Source organism: Ambystoma mexicanum, chromosome 2p (genome assembly GCF_040938575.1).
Source record: "Ambystoma mexicanum isolate Mex_15411 chromosome 2p, UKY_AmexF1_1, whole genome shotgun sequence".
In the NCBI taxonomy this organism is placed as follows: domain Eukaryota; kingdom Metazoa; phylum Chordata; class Amphibia; order Caudata; family Ambystomatidae; genus Ambystoma; species Ambystoma mexicanum.
In genome coordinates this window covers 229,116,948-229,135,889 of record NC_090923.1, presented here as the reverse complement: position 1 = coordinate 229,135,889, position 18,942 = coordinate 229,116,948, and the positions used below count along the sequence as shown (strand labels likewise).

The following is an 18,942-nucleotide window of genomic DNA, read 5'->3' as shown; positions in this document are numbered from 1 at the left end:
TGCTTAAACTGGTTCACAAATTTATGGGAAGTGTTGCTAGGGTGTGAAGGAAGGTATTTCTGAATAACATGTGTTTTCCCTCCCTTGTGAGAAATGGTTAGAACATCCCTTGTGTGTGGTTTTCACTGTGCCGTGTCACTTTGCTCAGTTTTCACTCTGGTTCACTTGGTCTACAATTTAACTTGGGATTGTGTATATTTTTCCTTGACCTAATTTAACTTGCTTGATGACTGTGATACATGTGTTTTATTAGAAGTGTATAAAATAAATATATATCTACTTTTTAATACAAAGCTTTGGTCAGTGTTTCCTTGTCCCATAGTACTGTAGGCCTAATGTGTAAACCCTGAATACTGCTCATCTCCCTCTTGAGATAAGTCTGACTGCTCAGCCACAGCTACCAACTAAATCTTTGTGGCACAGACTGATACCAAAGGGGATTTATTGCTCTCACCTGTAGTCTTAATCTTCTGTAGTGCTCCCTAATGGAACTGCACAGGATTCTGCCTAACAGGTATTCACAAAGGTACTGGCGGTAGTAGCTGCTCACTGGCGCAGGCAGCCTATCCCAGTCTATCCTTACCTCAACGGCTGGCTCATAATAGAGAATTTGTACGAAACAAGCCAAACAAATACCCAGAAGACCATAGATCTTCTCTTCAACCTCGGTTTCTCCATCAAAGAGAAGAAATCCAGTCTAAACCCCAATCAAGTCAAACAGTTTCTGGGGTCTCTAATTCGGACCAAAAACGGCCTCGTCTTTTCCTCCGACAGGGTTCAAAACATGCTGTTCCAGATCCCTCACTATGTAACAAGTCACCAGGTGACAGTATGCAAAGCCATGCGACTGTTGGGGATGATGGCTTCCTGCGTCTACCTAGTTCCTCGCGTTCGTCTGTGCATGCGCCCCATGCAAGTTTCTCTCTCGAGCCAATGGTGTCAGGCCAGCGGGCAGTGGGACGATCTAGTGGTTGTCTCAGCAGCCCTTGTTTATTCTCTCCAGTGGTGGTCAAGGGAAAACCTTCACCACCCACGCAGTAGTAGCCACTCTCACCACACGCGCATCTCTGACGGGGCAGGGGGGCTTAACTTCAATAGACAGTGCACAGCTTGTGGTCCCCAGCGGTAGCATCCAGTCACATAAACCTGTTGTAATTGCTAGCAGTGTTAAAGGCCCTGAAGGCCTTCCAGACACACCTCCAGGGGAAAACAGTTCTAGGGCTCACAGACAGTACTATGGCCATGTATTACTTAAACAAGCAAGGGGGCACTCACTTTCTATTGCTGTCCAAACTGGCCCAGAAGATATGGAAGTGGGCTCTCAAACACAAAATGCTCCTCCTTTCACAACATGTTCCAGGGGAAGTCAATCTTCTGGCGGAAGTATTCGGCAAAGACTTCCCCCTGCCCGTAGAGCACAAGTGGCGGCTACAGGAGGACATTCGCCACTCTTGAACGCCCAATGCCCGGATTACGCCTCCAGGTACCCTCAGAACCGCTCCAAGGGGGACAGTCTTTGGATAACATGGTCCGGGAAATTTGTCTACACTCACCCCGCCACCGCCGATTACTGCTAAACAGAATAGTGCACAAGATGCACCAGTAGCCAGTCAGGATGATTCTGGTGGCCCCGCCAGCCGTGGTTCTCCCATCTCAAGTCAATGTCAGTCTCTCCTCTCAGGAAACTGCTATGTCCATTCAACATGCTGTCTCAGGACTAGAGGGAAACACTACATCCATGCCCTCAAACTCTCAACTTAGCAGCCTGTTTCCTGAGGTCATAGAGTTTGGGCACCTCCAGCTCCCTCAAAGATGCATGGACATTCTCAGAGAAGCACTGTTAGGCAAGATTGTATGTAGTACCCTTTGGGTGCACTACAACAACCCTGACCTCCTGGCAATAGGAACCCAACCTTTGGTATAAACTTGTACTACACAGGTTGGTAGCGTTTTCAGCAGCCAGGCTTATCTCAAGAGGGGTCAATGTGAGCTGTAGGGGAGTTGCACAGAGATCCACAGTGACAAGTATTCAATTAAACACTTACACACAAGGTTTCTTGAATAAACAATTTATCAGTCCGTTAGGTAAGGCTTCTTCAGAAGGGAGCAATATAACTGTAACACTCAAATATACTTCACAAAATACACTCTCTTAATATCTCTAAGTCAGGGAGTACCCTTTTGGGATGGCCCACAGACACAACCTACACCCTCAGGTGACTTCAATAGCTAGGTTGCTGGGGACATTAATATATCACTGTTGTATTTAGGATCATTTAGGAGTTTGTCAAATAAAAAGGTTATTAGAACATACAAGAGACCACAAATATTCTTTAAGCAGGCAATTACTTTCAGATCACCAGTGTGTGTGATTCAGTGGAACAGGCTAAGCCAAAGTCTATGGCCAAAAGTCTGTATGAGTTGAAGTACTTTGGCAGGTAAGTAAGAAAAGTCTTTACACAATGTTTTAGAAGTCTTTGAAGAAAAAGAAGAATCAATGTAGGGCCACAAGCTGTTAGACTTGTGAGTAGTAGAAGATGCAAGCAACTCTACAATAAGAGGTAAATTCTCTCATACTTCTACAGTACCTTTGTATTGAAGAAAAGGTGCAGCAGATCACTTCTGTTCCTGAGCAGCTCTCACTCTTCCTGGGCCTCAGTCGTGCGGACAAAAGGGAGTACTTCTGGGGACTCCTGCTCCGCAATGGGACGGTCACCGCACACAACCGGCATTCTTCAAACAAGTGGTTGTTCGGCTCCTCGCGTCTACCGCAGATGGCAACACTGCAGTTCCTGGCTGTCGAGATGGGCTTTTCTGCCTTCTGGGTTCCTGCACTCTGTTGAGGGAGCATAGGTGCCGTCAGTCCTGCTTCCTGGGAGACCGGAGGATCTTCCTGGAGCTCTTTGCCAGTTTAAAATCAACGCACACAATCGGGTGTTCCTCTCCCTGGTGTTTTGGTTTCCAGCAGTAACTCTGTGGAAAGTCAACCAGCTCCAAGAAAATGTCCAGGTGGCTTACTTTGGAGTTGATTGGTCCCACCAACTCAAGGGGAGAAGTCGTCCTTGCAGGGGCGTCTGTCGATACGAATTTGGAGTTTCAGCACAGCAGCTGGGCTTCACCGAGCAAACTAACGGTCCAGGAGTTGCAGATCGTGTCCTCTTCAAGTTCTTCTTCAGTTCATTCGTCCAGGTTTCGACTATGCCTTCCAAGCCAAAAGCCTTGCCTTTTAGTCAGTTCTCTTCCATTCATTCCAGCCTAGCTGTCAGTCATCCAGCAGGGTGGCTGTCCTTGCCAGACAGTCAGCCAGCCAATCACTACAGAGTAGATTTGTGCATCCTAGGAGGCTAAGCACAGGGCGTTTCAGGCACCTCCCTCACTTCCTGCCCACCCCAGACACCCTGAATCCAGAGGCGGGCTTCACTCGTGAACCCGCCAAAGGCTTCGCGAACAAAGGGACCAAACCTGGTTTAGGGCGCATAGAAAATCTCAAGAAGGATCTTTCCACAAAGAATTAGCGAAAAAAAAGTCGACCGGGCCATTTTGACAAAAATGGCACCCTTGGGTGCTTTACTGCAGCTGCGAACGCAGCCCGTGGTAAATGCACACCATGGTAGTTAAAGGTAAACCACTGCCACCAGCCATTCATCGAGGAAAGTGGAACATAACATTGTGACATGAGAAGCTAGACAAAGGGGATACTAAGTAACCCCTCCAACACCCTATTATAAGTCAATTTCACTTTACTGCTCTGGGAAACCATAGTTTATCCCTGAGAAGGTATTTAAACCTTTGGGAAATCTGGAAGACTTCCCTGTGTCACTGCATTGAAGGTGCTCTGTGACACAATGTAAAAGATGACGCCTATGGAGTTTGTCAGACTCCACAACCAAAAGAAACGGTGTTCAAAAATCACATTAAAATACATGAGAGAGTGGGAAAAAGAGTGTCACTCTCTCAAGGTTAAAAAAAATCAAGTCCTCAAAATCAAGCAAAGTTGCTGGGGGGGTCTCTTAAGGTGGAGGGAATTAGCACATTTCTGAGAATTCTCCCTAACCAGCACGGAAACCTAACACCTGACCTTGCTACTCCAGAAAATGGAAGCATTTAGTTCATCTGGTGTAATGGAAAGGGCATCAATCCTATTGAATGCTCACCTAAAGATATCGTCCTGTACCTAACCCACCTGTTAGATTCAGGATTGGTTTTCAATTCTCTAAAGGTCCACTTAGTTGTGCTTTCGGCATACACCACGTCTCAGAGCAAGGTTTAATGGTGGAAAATTCCTGTAATTAAAGCCTTTATGGAAGAGACTTAATACCCCTATTCCCAACCCAGCTCCCAGGTGGGACCTAAATGTTGTTCTTACCTACCAGACTAATGGGGCCTCCCTTTGAACTAATGCACAAGGCTAGCCTTAAAGCAGTCACCTACAAGACCGCCTTCCTGGTGGCGATCACCTCTACAAGTACAGTTAGTTTACTGCAGGCCCTTTCCGTTCAGGACACATTCGTCCCGATTCACAAAGGTAACATGGCTTTGCGCACACACCCTCGCTTTGCGTCTAAATGTATCTCGAAGTTCCATGTAAACCAGTCCATAGAACTACCCACCGTTTTCCATAATCTCGCTAACGTGCCGGAAAGAAGCCCCCACACACTTGCTTTAAGGAGAGCGGTTATTTACTATCTGGAAAAAGCAAAGCCACTAAGGAAAACAAACCAGTTTTTTGTTTCAGTGGCAGCTGGTAGATAAGGGGACCTTGTCTCTAAATAAGCCCATCTCCAATTGGATCGTAAACTGCATCCCACTGTGTTACAATCTTGCCAAGAGAGATTTACCCTTCACGCCTAGAGCACACTCTACTCGGGGGCACAGGGGCTATCACAGCATTCATTGCCAATGCTCCTCCTGATTCCATTTGCAAAACAGCAACCTGGAGTTCGGTACACACCTTTACACAACACTACTGCCTAGATACACACTCTAAGTCTGTTTTGCAGGAGAGACATCTCTTTGCTACTGTTCCTTCACACATCCCACCACCATCTCTGGGTACTGCTCGCTAGTCCATGCACAACATGTGATTCTAAGCAGATTCACAAGCATTAGAAGACAAGCATTTCTCTCCATAATGGCATTTCTGATGATTGTATCTGCTTAGTTTCACATACGCCCACCCTCCCTCCCCTTGTGGAGTAGAAGGAACATAAACCTCTTACACCTTCTCTCTTCTGTACTTGCTCACGCTGACTATAAGGCTTCCTCACAGCAGAAAAAACACAACCAGAGGGACCTCGACACGCAAGGGATTTTGGTACACTACACGTCACTTGAGGGATAGCGTTACTGTCACGCCCATGTCGACGTCCCCTTTAGATCTTCAAAAGAATGATGCAATACTCAGCGATTTCCACTAATGACGGACTATATGCACAGCATGTCACTATAAGCAGATATAATCATCAGAAATGCTATTACGGTGATTAATGCATGTAATAAATCACAAATGAGGATGTATGTGCACATCTTCAAGAAAAAAAAATGTACCTGTTCTTTGTCTAAGTATGCCTGTCTCATGGATTTTAGGATTTTGTAATGTTCGAATGTACTTTTATTTTTATTTATATTCCTGCGCTTTTCTAATTGTTTTTCTAAAGCACAAATGTCTGATTTATCTGCTCATTGTTTTGTAGAGTAGTGGCCATCTTGTTAGTCTCCATACCCGCCTGCTTTCTCTCAGTAACCATTCCTTCTATATCCCATTTATAAATGTCACATTAAATAAAAACACGTATCTACATTCCGCTGAACTTATTCTGCCTCTTAGATCTGCAATGTACCTCTGCCATAGCCACCCAAGCACATTTTCTTGCGTCTGTCACGTGGGGTATATGTATTAGTGGCAACCTGTTGGATGTACTAGGGCCACAGAATAGTAGCACTTCATTCAGTTTGGTGGTTTTTCAGTCATTTTGTCAATTTTTCACTTCACGTGGTTTCTGACACCTAAGTTGAAAGTGCATTCCAAGAGTGGCCAGAGTCTGGTATTACTGGGCCTTCTGCTTTACAATGCCACGTTGATGATGGAGATTTACTACATTTTCTCAACGTTTCTAAGAAGTTAGGCTAATCGATTAATTGTACAATTGTTGAACCTTCATAATATACTCAGCATTTTCATTCCCCCTTTTATTTACACCTCACAGCATGAAACTGCCTTCTACACTTTATTCCTGCACGTTGTTGTGACCTTGCATTCCATCCATATTGTTTAACAAATGTAGTTCTGATGCCACCAATTCAGAGAAGAGCGCTCCTCACAAATCATACCAGACCTTTCCAGTGAGCTGGTGAAGCATTTGTGCCTTCAAATCGTGGCTCAATACCCTATAAGTTAATTCCACATATAACAGGGAAACATTAGTGTTTCCTGCTAAACTGCTGCAAAAAGTATTTACTTATTTGTTTAGCATCCCACATATTGACCCTTTACTTTCATTTATTCAGGTGAATTCAGTGAACTGCAATACCAGCTGGAAAATTGTGTTGTTCATGAAGTGGAGCGACAACAAAGATGACATTCTGAAGGGGGTATGGTGCATCTGCTGATTTGTCATTCCTTAATTGTGTATCCCTTGTGATCTCGAGCTGCCAATCAATGTCCTGTATTTCTCCCTCATTTACTAGGGTGACGTAGTGCGGCTCTTCCATGCAGAGCAGGAGAAGTTCCTTACCTGCGATGAGCATCGCAAGATACAGCACGTCTTCCTGCGGACAACAGGGCGCCAGTCTGCGACATCAGCCACCAGCTCAAAGGCACTGTGGGAGGTCGAGGTAAAACCATGAATACAAATTGAGAATGCAAAATGTCAATAATTTCCAATAAAAAAAACAGCAATCGCCTAACTTGTTTTCATTACCCCATCAGACACCCTCCGCCCCCCCGCCCCACCCACCAGTGCCAGGCAGAAATGCAAGCCAAGGATGCGCCAAGCTCCGCAATCATAATACTTGCTGAAACTTTAGGCCCCTAATTGAGTAGATTAATACCTCTGAGGTTAAAGTAGATCTGCAGTGACTAATTACCCACTCTTGGTTTTCTTGCCCCACAGTGTGCTTGTTCTAATATAGAAGCAATTGACCACTCTCCTAGCTTTCCATGAAGAAATAGAGCTTGGTTTTCAACACTACTCTTGTTAATTGCAAACATTCTGTATTTTGTGCTGAGATTATAAGGCTTTTCTGCTTCCTTCCAGGACATGCACAGTTAATTATGGGGAGTGAAGCAGATGGATGCTAAAAATCTCCTAACTGCACATTTTGCTTTCAGTCATGTATATTTTTAATGCTATAGATAATTACTGTATTTCTTCCCTTGGTACTCGTGCAACAGTTAATTTTTCAATCTTCATTCAGTTAATGCATTTTCAATGTGAGCGGCTTGTGTGCCTAAAACCTTTGTTCAGGTTGTTATAGTTCCCCAGGGAGTTTTGTTAATCACAGGAAAAGGTGGACACCTGTGAGCTGTGCAGGTATGTTGGTGCTTTATCTGGCATAGCGGGAACTGTGCGTTTTGACTTGTGAAGCTTCAAAGCACCCCCTACTCAATTTCAGGTGCATCTTTCACAGGGGCATATAGATGAGTGACAAGCTAACTAGTTGCAGCTTGTAATAGCACCACTAGCCAACAATTTCATGTAACTTTATTTTGAGTCTCCTGGGTACATTAGAGGCCAGTGTTTTTGTATGCAAGTTGTGTTGCAGAATGAGATGAGATGTGAGCAGAGTGTTTGGTGGTTAGACTCAGCGCATTGTGTTTTACCTGGCTAATTTATCTGGCGACTGGCAAACTTGGAAGGAGTATTTTCTTGCTTTCGACTGTGGTGGGAGTGACCCACTGTCTGCACTTCCACTCTTAAGCTTCACTCCACGCGGAGCGAGCATAGTGTTTGGTGTTTGGAGTTAGGAGCTGTAACTGCGATGTCTGCGGGAATCCTATTCCAGCTGTTAGACCATGCCGCAAGACTTTGACACTCATTGCAGTAAGAGTTTTAACAGTGAAAGTGCTTCCGCGATTTTGTGCTGTGTATTTGAAACACGAAGCTCTGGGGCAGTGGCCCCATTGCAGAGCGAGCTATCAAGCGCGCTACAATGGCAGTTGACAGAGTAGAATCAGCTAATCAATCCATCAGGACTCGCAGCAATACTGCGGCACTGGCCTCAATGAGCATAACAATAAAATCTAACGATCGGGTTGGTTCCAGTATATGTGTCAACCAAATACCCACCCTTTGTAACCATGAGTCTGTCCCTGAGAACTTGAACATCGATTTCACTCCGGAAAGCGAAGATTTGGATAACGACATTGTGATTTGGTCTGAAACCATCCGTGAATCCAACCAGGACTCTTATCATGGCTGGAACTGATGGGGTAAAGGTGGTTCCAAACAAGGCTGCTCTCTTATCAAAAGCAGATCCTGACCACGGAAGTCCTTCCACAGAGGGAAGCCCACAGAGAAACCGGCAAAATCTCCTACAAAAATCACTGACTTCTACCCCAGTTCTAAGGAAACTCAGGTGAAAACTGGGATGGATGCCTGATGGCATTGCAAATACAGCATCAAGTGATTTTAGCTCTGAATTAATGGGGAGTTAGACATGTCAGCCCCCTGTTTGGGGTCTAAGCTGATTGAAGCGGTTTCATTGGCATGGGGCTGGCGAGGGCTTATATTATGGAGGCCCTCTATCTAGATGAGAATGAGACCAGCGAAATAACAGCGTTCACTGGGGTGGAGTGCGGGGGGTGGATTGAGCAGACAAATGGGTGTTACTGCACTAGGACTTACTGTGTTCTTAATATTTCACCAGCAGGATCCAGTGTGATAGTTGTGGCATCTGAAGCTATCCAAGTCCACAGCCCGGGAGTCCAAGGCATAAATATCCATCTTGCCCTCGCCGCACATTGAGTTACCTCTTTTCATGCTCCCATTTCTGATGCACAGGCTGAACAGCACACCATAATGGAGTATAATGAGGGTACCAACTTTAACAACATAGGTACCCAAGAGATTTTGAGTAACATCAGCATTTCCTCTCCTGATTCTTCAGCAAAAATATTTGACCCCTTAAACCTATCCCTGGCCAGTAATACAAGTAATTCAAGTGGTGACTCTGATGATGCCATTTTACTCCATTAATAAACCATGAATACGTTAATAATCATACTGGAACCTTGACAGCATTGCAGACTACTCCTCAAGGCCATTCCCTCTCTCTAGAGAAGATTGGAGTAAGCACTCAATGTCCTCTAAATTGGCCTCTGCGATCTGCTCTTCCTCTTTGAATCAATCAACTGTGGCGCTGCCTGCTCTTCCACTTGATCCAATCCCAGCAGTTTAGTCTGTTTCCTTGGTTTGCCAGGAAAAAGCGCAGATTTATATTGCAAGCCATAATGTACACAGATATCAAAAGGCCCCAAAAGGGAAGTAGTCATTTCAAATAAGCCAACTGCTGGACAAGTTTTAGCCAATGCACAGATTAAGCCAACTGGCAACAGTTCTGCGGATTATGTTTTACCAGTGTTCCCCATGCAGGGGAGAAAGACAAATCAAATTGCGTGGTTGAACAGGACTTGTGCAGGGCCATTCTTCTGACCAATTGTGCTGTACAAACCTTCATAGTGAAGCCTGAGCGTGAATCTCCTAACTGTAGCAACGTGAAAACAGTTACTGTTCCTCAAAGAGCAATGCACCAAAAGAAGGCTCAAGAACAGCCGGCTCACCGGCTGTTGGGAAGAAACTGCATCAAGCACAGCATAATCAACTGTGGGAGACCGCTAGCAGCTCTAAATGCAGCCGAGCTGCAGTCCTAATGTTTAATCTTAGGGATTTGTTTACCATATCCGCTGAACCTCCTACTTCAACGCTTGCTCCCGTAGAGGAATGTTAAATGGCAGAGTCAGTTGAAGTTTAAACAGAGGCAGGCATCTTCATTGAACACCCATCCATAACGGTAGTTGCTGCAGTGGAGCAATAAAAGGCCGGGGACTGTAGAAGCACAATTAGGGGCTGTACTCTTCTGATCATTTTTGACACTATGGTGAAGCATTATCAGTACTAAGTCTCACAAAATTCAGTGTGAATATCTGAACCGTTAACAAGTTATTAATGTGTTCCATTCAATCATTCCATTGCTCTTTGTCATTCGAATTGTTCACCAATGCGACGAAGGGTTTGTCGCATCAGTAGCTTATTTTCATAAAGATGCTATGATTGACTACATTGCTGATTGTCAATTATTCTTTAGAGTGGGTTATGAATGTACGATTGTGAAATGTAGAGGAGTTGATAATTTGGGCAAAGCTGGACGTTTTAGCCGACCTTACGAGTGGGAACATATGGAGTAGTCGGCCCACTTCACTCACATGACTGGGCCAGCAGTTACTCCAGAATTGGTGGCAGAATTGGTGGCAGAATTGCAAAGTATTATCCTACCCCATTAGGCCAGGTGAAAAGTGAGAAGGTTAACAGTGGTGAAGCACACCATTGGGAATGGCTTGCTGAAATAGTCCGTTTGATCAAGCAGCAGTCTTCCTAGCCTCCCTTTTCTGTTGATGTCCTGGAACACCAGAGGACACCAGCATTTGTACGAGCAAAGATGGTCTTTTTGGCCATGTTGACAATTTTAGTGTAGTGGCATTACAGGAGACATGGCTTGTTGAACCCATGGTGATAGACGGTTGGTGTTCGATACCACATTGGTGGTAAAAGTAAATGCTGGAAGACGCAAGCGCAGCCTGGCATTGTGTTAAGAAACAGTTGGTTCTGACTGACAAACATTGTGACTCTCCTAATATTTTAGCAGGGAAAATGACTTACCAAGGTGCAGGGAAGAGAAATTATATTGTTCTTATTAACGTATACGATCCACCATACACAGGATCTCATGTAACGGTGATGCAGGAATGGGGAGGTCCTGTTCAGTAAAATGGCATCCGCTTTACCAATTCTGGTGTGCAGTGATTTTAAATCTAGGATTCCAAGAAATGTTTACTTTGATAATCCTTCTCTTTCCTCTGCAGTACCGACATCTGGACTGGATTGCTCTTGTCCCCGAGGAGTTGGTTGGGCAGTACAGCTTTATTCAAAAGAGTTCAGCATGTTAATGGTGCAAGACCCTCTGATTGTCCTCCCGATTTCGCCACAACTTCTACTAACCACTCTAGTATCATTGATTACGTTTTTGTGGCTAATGGTCCCTCTCTCGTTGTTGAAATGTGTATGTCAGCGCAATGAGAGCTATCATTTCCCAATGGTACTCAGCCTTGATATCAAGGGCATCGAGTCCCAAAATTATAACTCGGGGACCCTTTTGATTGACTGTGTCCAGTCAAATTATTTGGACTTCAAATAAAATGGCTGTCATTGTGGCGGGAAGTGTTTAGGGATTTTGGACTAGTTTAGTGTACATTTGAGTTAAAGTCTGTCTCTCTGCTCAATGTTCACAATTTAATGAAGTATGATAGGTGTTTACTGTCCACTCGAGAGTCGATTAGTCACAATACAGTGAGTAAAAGCAGAAGGGCCAGGGGTCAGGTAAAAGACACTGGTATGCATATGATAAAGAGATGCAAGAAAGAAAAAGGCTAATCATAAAGAGCTAAGGGGCTTGGCCGATTCGGAATCTGATCCCGTACAGTATGCCATTAGCTGGAAGTTACTAAAGACTAAATATGCCAGATGGTTTAAACTTCGTTATTTTGAGTGTTAACGGTGGAAAGACCTAAATAACACTTGCAAATTTTGGAACATAATCAATGGGAATCAAATACACGTCGTGGATATTAAAGTGTCTGAGCCGGATTGGATTGCCTATATTAGAACTGCAGTAGGAGGATTAGCATTGGGAGAGCCACAGGTCGATTTAGCATTAGGGGATTGTTCTTACACAAAGAAAGAGAAGAATTGGATACATTGATTAATTCCAGCAAATCTTCTGGAGCTCCAGCCCCGACGGTCTTTGTAATCTGATTCTAAGACGTGATACCTTCTTATGGGCAACTGTTCTGCACCAGCTATACAACTGTATTCCATACACACAGTCCATACCTCCCTCTTGGCAAGACGGAATCCTGGTTCCAGTATTAAAGAAAGGGTCTCATTGTAACGCTCCCACATCCCGCTCCCATTTAGCCTTAAGGCTAACTAATTCCTTTGTGGCAAAGGAGGTGATCGCATTGTACATGGTTGAGGTGACTTTGTGATTGATCTGTTCAGGGACTATGTTGCGTTCTATCGGGGTGTATTCGGGCATGTTGCTCATGTCCAGAAGGTGGGTTTGTAGTGTGTGTTTTATTTGAGTGTAGTGGTATTCTGTTAGCGGGAGAGAGAAACAGGATTGCAAAATTTCGAATGTGACCATCTGATATTTTACTTCTTGGCCTAACCGCTGGAGGACTACAGGCTGCTTTGGATGGTCTCGATGACTACTCAAAGTTTAACATATATAAAACTAAAATCATGGTCTTTGACTATAAATCTAAAAGGGCTGCAAAAATTAATTGGAAGATGAATGGAGAGATTATTGAGGAAGTCAGTCATTACACATATTTGGCAGTTACTTTGGAATAAAAACTTAAGGGCTCAAGTTAACTTGATAGAGTAGAGGTAAGTGGCCCAGATCGTTGGTGTCATACAGTGGTTACTCATTGGAGATATTGATACTCCTTCAACCAAAATGTTGCCTTTACTCGCATATATGCGGCTGAGGCATGGGCATTGGGAAGCTTAGAAACTATTTCCAAATTGGAAATTCCGATTCTGAAGAAACTATTAAGGCTCCTATCCTTCACTGTGCCTGAAATGGTTTACTTTGGATTTTGCGTAATCTTCTGATTAGAGCACGCGTTCTGCTCAATTGTACGACTCCGTACTGGAAGCTGGCTCATGCTGGAAAAGACAACCTCATGGGTTGGCTGTTTGAAGTAATTGCAAGCAAAATTGTATACATGCAGACTTGCATGTTGGCAATTATAATAAGAGAAGCTGATAAGGGGATTTTAAGATCACAATGTGATGCTCTTCTAATGTCACTTCCAGCGTACAAGGGAAGAATAACATTTTTGCTACACTCTCTCACCACTGAGCAGCTGATCATCGAACTGTCAACCAAATCCATGCGTAGTGGTTCACAAGATACATAATTGAAAGGCAGGTGCTCCCGGTATACATAACATTTAATTGGAAAGGTCTTGGTTTGGGAGTAGCTGCATCTCAAATTTAACCCAGTTAAGACAAATTAGAATGTTGGGAGGGGGAGGAACCAAGATCCAGAGAAATTAAAGATTCTGTCGATTAGCGTGGTGAACTTGAAATTGAGTCTGTTCCCCATCTCCCATGTGCATTTTCAGCATTACAACTGTTACGGCACCAAGCCTGTATAGCCGCAGGAGTGGATGTGTGCATTACAGAGGAAGATCTTTGGTCGCTTTTTATTTCAGGGTCTGATGAAGGATGTTTTATATATATTACCACATTTTGGAGAAATGTTTCACAGATTTGATACATTTTAGAATAGGAATTTCCCTTAGGTGAAGGACTCTTATCTTTTTTCTGATTAAATTGCATGTATTAAAAGTTATTTATTATAACAGTATAATACTTGAGGAAAAAAAATGAGATGTTTCTGAAATTAGGTTTGCTTGGTGGGAAATGGAGTTAACGTTCACCTTGTAGGTACTGGTAGTGAAGGAGGAATTGGCTCACAGGTTTGAGTCTTGGGGTTTTGACTTATCGGGTCCAATGCATCCACAAGGATTGCCCTTCGAACTGCGTGACAGCCCAAACAATTGATTTGATGAAAATGTGGAAGGAATCCCCACCCAGGCTGCTAGAGAAAAGCAGCAAACTATACACTACTTTTTGGAACTCCTAAATGATGTAATAGTGGGAAACCAACATAATTTAAAGGGATATGGGAAGAACAGGACTGCTAGAGAAAAGCAGCAAACTATACACTACTTTTGGGAACTCCTAAATGATGTAATAGTGGGAAACCAACATAATTTAAAGGGATATGGGAAGAACAGGACTATCTTGGTGGGTCCTGACTTTCTTCTTGAGACCCTAGATCAGTCTCCCTATACCAGATCCAATAGAAATAGATGTGACAAACCCATACTTTCATTGACACCCCTTTCCCCTACCCCCATGTTCTACATTTTGGAAGGGAAAGGAGGATTCTGGGTTGGGGAAAGGGCAATCGATGTGCATTTTTCCAGGCCATTGAAATGTCCCCTGAATGTATTCCATGGAAAAAGTACTTCATTCACTATCAAAGACTTCTGTTGCTGACTGCTTACAACATCAGGGCTTAAAATTATCTTGCCTTTGTGACGGTAAAGCAGTATATTCCACTGCAGTTTTATGGGTTAAAAATGTGGCATTGTTACCTTAAATTCTGTAGTCTTTAACTTGCGTGAGCGTATTTAAAAATGGTTGAATAAGGAATATTACATTTATCAAGTGCAGATGGCTGTTGACCCATTTCTCTTTCTTTACCTCTGTCTTCAGGTTGTACAACATGACCCTTGTCGTGGTGGGGCTGGGTACTGGAACAGCCTCTTCCGATTCAAACACCTTGCAACTGGACATTACCTGGCTGCTGAGGTAAGTGTACAGTCCTCTTATTTCAGGTCTAGTTTCGAGGATGAGGAGCAGAGAGACATTACTCTTGGTGTTTAATGAAAATTGCAGACTAGCTTCTACAATTGCTCCATTAAAATAACTTCTGGTCTCCTTTGAGGCGTCAAATTGTCATTGTAAACGCCATCAACATCTATATAACTATTACACTAAGGTGCAAACGTTTGTTGCAAGTTACTATCCAGCCATAAAAAGTCACACAGCACACCATTTCTTATTCGCCAATCATCAAATATCACTAGCCAATGGTTAGTGGCAAGCGCAGATGTTGCATCCTGTTTTAGACTACTCGGATGATGCACTGAAAAATACAACTAAGCTGCAAAACTGCAGCTCTGATTGGGGAACTAGAATGCCTTCTTAAAAGAATTGTCACATCAAACTTAATTGGTATTTGCTTGCTGATAGCAAGCCCAAGGGCACATGTAGTCCGTGTTAACCGAACAAAGTCAGATGCCAAGCAAATGTTGGATTGACGAGCAAAATTCAAATTTGTTTTTATATGGTTAATTGAGGCGATTGCTACATTTTAGTGGGTTTCGTCAAAGGCCCAAATCTTACTGTGAAAGAAGAAATATGCCATTAAACTGCTGTAGAATTGATGTGGATAGTGCTGTTAGCCATTCAACCACAATGAGCAGCATCCTTAATCAGTCAACTTAAGCCACGGCTGATGGTTTAAAAAAGCCAAACCTGAGAGTGGCAGGTTTTGTCCTTGAACCTTGAAAAAGCTGTCCGCTGTTTAAGATTACATCTATTTTTTATTTAACTGCCTCAAACAAACCTCTTGCTACAATTAATGAAGAGTTTCTGGCTGGCATGGTGCAGGTATGCATGAGACAATAGAATTTGGTTTCGTTCCACTGTGTACTGCCAAGTGTATTATCTGTAGGGATAATTTAGTGGGCATCTGCTCAGTGTTCCAGCTTCTGGGTTAAAGGGCTGCTCTTTGAAGGCTAACATTTGCAAAACCTGGGTTTGAAGTAAATTGCTGATGGACCTTCCCGTATGTTTGCAGTAAATTATCTTTTTTTTATACTAACAAGAACAGTATTTTTAATACCTTTCATTATGTAAGTAAACTGCATTGAATGGCTAATTTGTGTGGTGATCTAGCCAACATCACTTCGCAGCAGATTGTGTATTGGACAGATTTGCTACTGGCCTTAGATATTTAATGAAAAGCCCCAGTATAAAAGTACCATGCCTTTTGATTCTCTAGAAATGCATATCAGTTTGCAAGTAAAGTATTTGATGGCTTTGATTTATTTACTTTGTTCACTTTGCATATAACTACCAGCTTCCATTGTTACAGCGTGCCAGCCTCTGTTTGGTTCAGTAACACACTGTTGCCAGACCTAGACTGCAATTTCTCAGCAGATTTCTTGCCCTCCTCTTGGTACGATAGGAACCACTTGTGTATAGGCGTGTTATAAATGCCATATCATACGATGTAGGAAGGCCAATGCAACCACAATGGATATAGGGCCTGTCAGACAGCTAAGCCACAGCCTACTGTCAGCATAGCAGTAAATATTGCTGAAGAATGTTATTGGTCATAGTACTACTGAAATCACTTTCTTTGGCACGTTTAACACAGTCAGGATTTGTATAAGTGACGGCACTAGTACAATGGCCGCCATGCCCTGCTGTTGTCCTTGGTGTGAACAGTAGTATGCTTCTGGTTATTGCACGGAAGCAAATCATAGAAGCACAAAATAGGTTTTTGCACCTACTTTTCAATATGATTGATACCCAAGCATATATGCCAAATGGGAGCTGTTGTCAACACTGGTGCAAATAAGAGAAGGAAGAGGATCCAAAGGTAGAACCCTCCCGTCCCCTGCACACTATATAATACCGTCAACGACAGTTAAGGATTCAATTCAGAATGTATACATGTTTCAAACAACAAGTCAACGTACATTCAGACAAGTAGTGTAAATACAAATAGCAATTTAATGAAAAAAATATTTTAGGCAAAGCTATCCGTCCATGAGCCTTATTGGACTGTGGAAAAATACCTCATAAAAAGATACTTTATGTAAATATCAGATATTATTGATCAAACAATACATTGAGCTAAGAAGCAGTGATCCATGGTATTGTAATTCCAAATAAATGAGGTTGACATCACTACAGTGAAGTATATATACCAAGTCATTGTTTCCAATATTCTAAAGAGCAGAACCAACCGGATGTGTTCCAAACCATTATGAAGCATGGTCACTCGGGTATCTTCGGGGATACACGGCTCAGCAGAATGAGACTTCAAAGAGTACCCATTAGTCTAGATGAATCAATAAGTGGAGTGGAGATAATGTATCTCGAAATGGTGGGACTACACTAATTCCCATTATTATACATAAGTCACAGTGTGGAGGAGAGATTGTGATGCAAAAAATGAATTAAAGAGAATATGTTTAACATAACCCTCCTAGTGGTAGAGAAACTCCTCAAGTCACTATGCGTTGCTACACTGTCTTCCAAGGAGATTCAAAAAATCCTGCCGCCCTGCATAGCCATCTTTCGAGGAAAGGTGACACCTAGTCATCTATATCTAAACCTTGTATATAATCTCCTAACTATGATATTATTAAAATAGTGATGGTGTATTAGACATGTTTAACCTGTGTGACTAGGGAGTAGAGAAATAGTAAGTCCACTCACTGCATGCGCGGTGTCGACATCCATTTGTAAATCCGCTGATTGTTAATGGTACTCCTGGATTCGTGCCTATTGCGTCATTGACAAGCAGATGTAAAATCACCAAAGGATACGAGTAACTGTATGGGACAACAATAACCTGTAAGAATACTTAAACCATATCTCAAAAACACATAAATTAGTAGGCATAATATGTTCATGATATAGGAGTCCCTCAACCCCATGGGTTGATTCCTGTGCACGAGGGATTGAGTTTAGGATTTCTAAATCTCGTTCGGCAAGAAATAAACTCTGCGCTCGTGTCGTCGTAAGGCGATGCAGCTCAATACGTGTTCATACTGCAAAGTTGTACTATCTAGTCTCCTGAACAATATGTGCAAAAGTGAAATCTCAACGTTTGGTCGTACAGGCTACCTTAGGTGAGGGAGGACCGCTGTCTATCACTGGAGTGTTGGCAACCACGGTGATGGCTGCTGATGCCTGGTAATGGCACACGCCATCTTGTATAAATATGAAGGACTTCATGCAGTGTCAAGAGGAGGGACAAAAGCATGTACGACACGCGTGGTGTCCATCTTGGAGTGGCTAAGTTCAATCACGGACATATAACTACATACTGTCTACTGTCAATGCACCATGTCCACATGTAATGTAATCATTAAACATCTGGATTTTAATTGAAGCAAACTACCCTGATCATGGTCAGTACACATCCAATTGGTTCCAGCGTTGTATAGCGAAATGATTCATCGACTATTCATGAAAAACCATTAAGAGGTTAGGGGATGTGCGCCAATACATTCAGCTGGAGTGTTCCCTCTTATTCAGTAACGTTCTCAAGCAGAATCCAGCATGTGTGCAAAGAAATCCAGAGTACCCTCATCTTATATGATAATTATCGTGTGATATCACCAATCCCTCCAGCTGATGGGTCACAATATAGCCCCATATTATAGGATGTTGTGTCTCAAAGGGGCACAAAAGGCCCATAGGTAACTACCAAATTCACATACTGGGTTACCCAATTTTCAAACAGACATGGCCAGCTTGATTTAAGGCATGTGCTGTGGCTGCATAGTTGATACAGTACAGTGTAACTTGGACTCCCTTTTCCCAATGCGCCAAACTAAATTGTACTGGGCATAACAGTAGTTCGAACGACTTAAAATGTTATCTAGAAATTCCAGTGCTCGTTATTCTAATATTCCATCTGCATCTACATATCATGACACACTATTAACATGATTTATATAATGTTCCCTCTGGCGCATGGGTCTAGAAATATACTTAATCCGGTTGAGTGACAAAAACCTTACAAGTGATGGCATACAAGTAATAGCAGTTATGTTTGTAATACAATTTGTATATAATATATCAAGTATTCCCTCCAATGCATGGATAGAAACATCTACTCAGTGAGGTAGAGTAACAAGTATCATACAAGTGGTAGCAGTTCAATTCACCACAAACGGGACTATGTTGTACTGGCAATGGAATGGCTCGTGTTGTATTCTCATCACAAAGATACATTTAGTCAATTTAACATCCCAATGTGGAAGAGCAACTGATTTAA

General features: G+C 42.9%; 1 protein-coding gene across 7 annotated transcripts in view; it reads left to right on the top strand.

Annotated features, from left to right (window-relative positions):
* Nucleotides 1–18,942, top strand: part of ITPR1 (inositol 1,4,5-trisphosphate receptor type 1) — a 3,145,915-nt gene that overhangs the window by 576,721 nt on the left and 2,550,252 nt on the right. For all 7 annotated transcript variants that reach the window (XM_069643506.1, XM_069643503.1, XM_069643505.1 and 4 more), the window contains exons 8-10: nt 6,508–6,591; nt 6,688–6,834; nt 14,571–14,666. In XM_069643506.1, the coding sequence (XP_069499607.1) occupies nt 6,508–6,591; nt 6,688–6,834; nt 14,571–14,666 (327 nt within the window). The remainder of the gene's footprint in view (nt 1–6,507; nt 6,592–6,687; nt 6,835–14,570; nt 14,667–18,942) is intronic.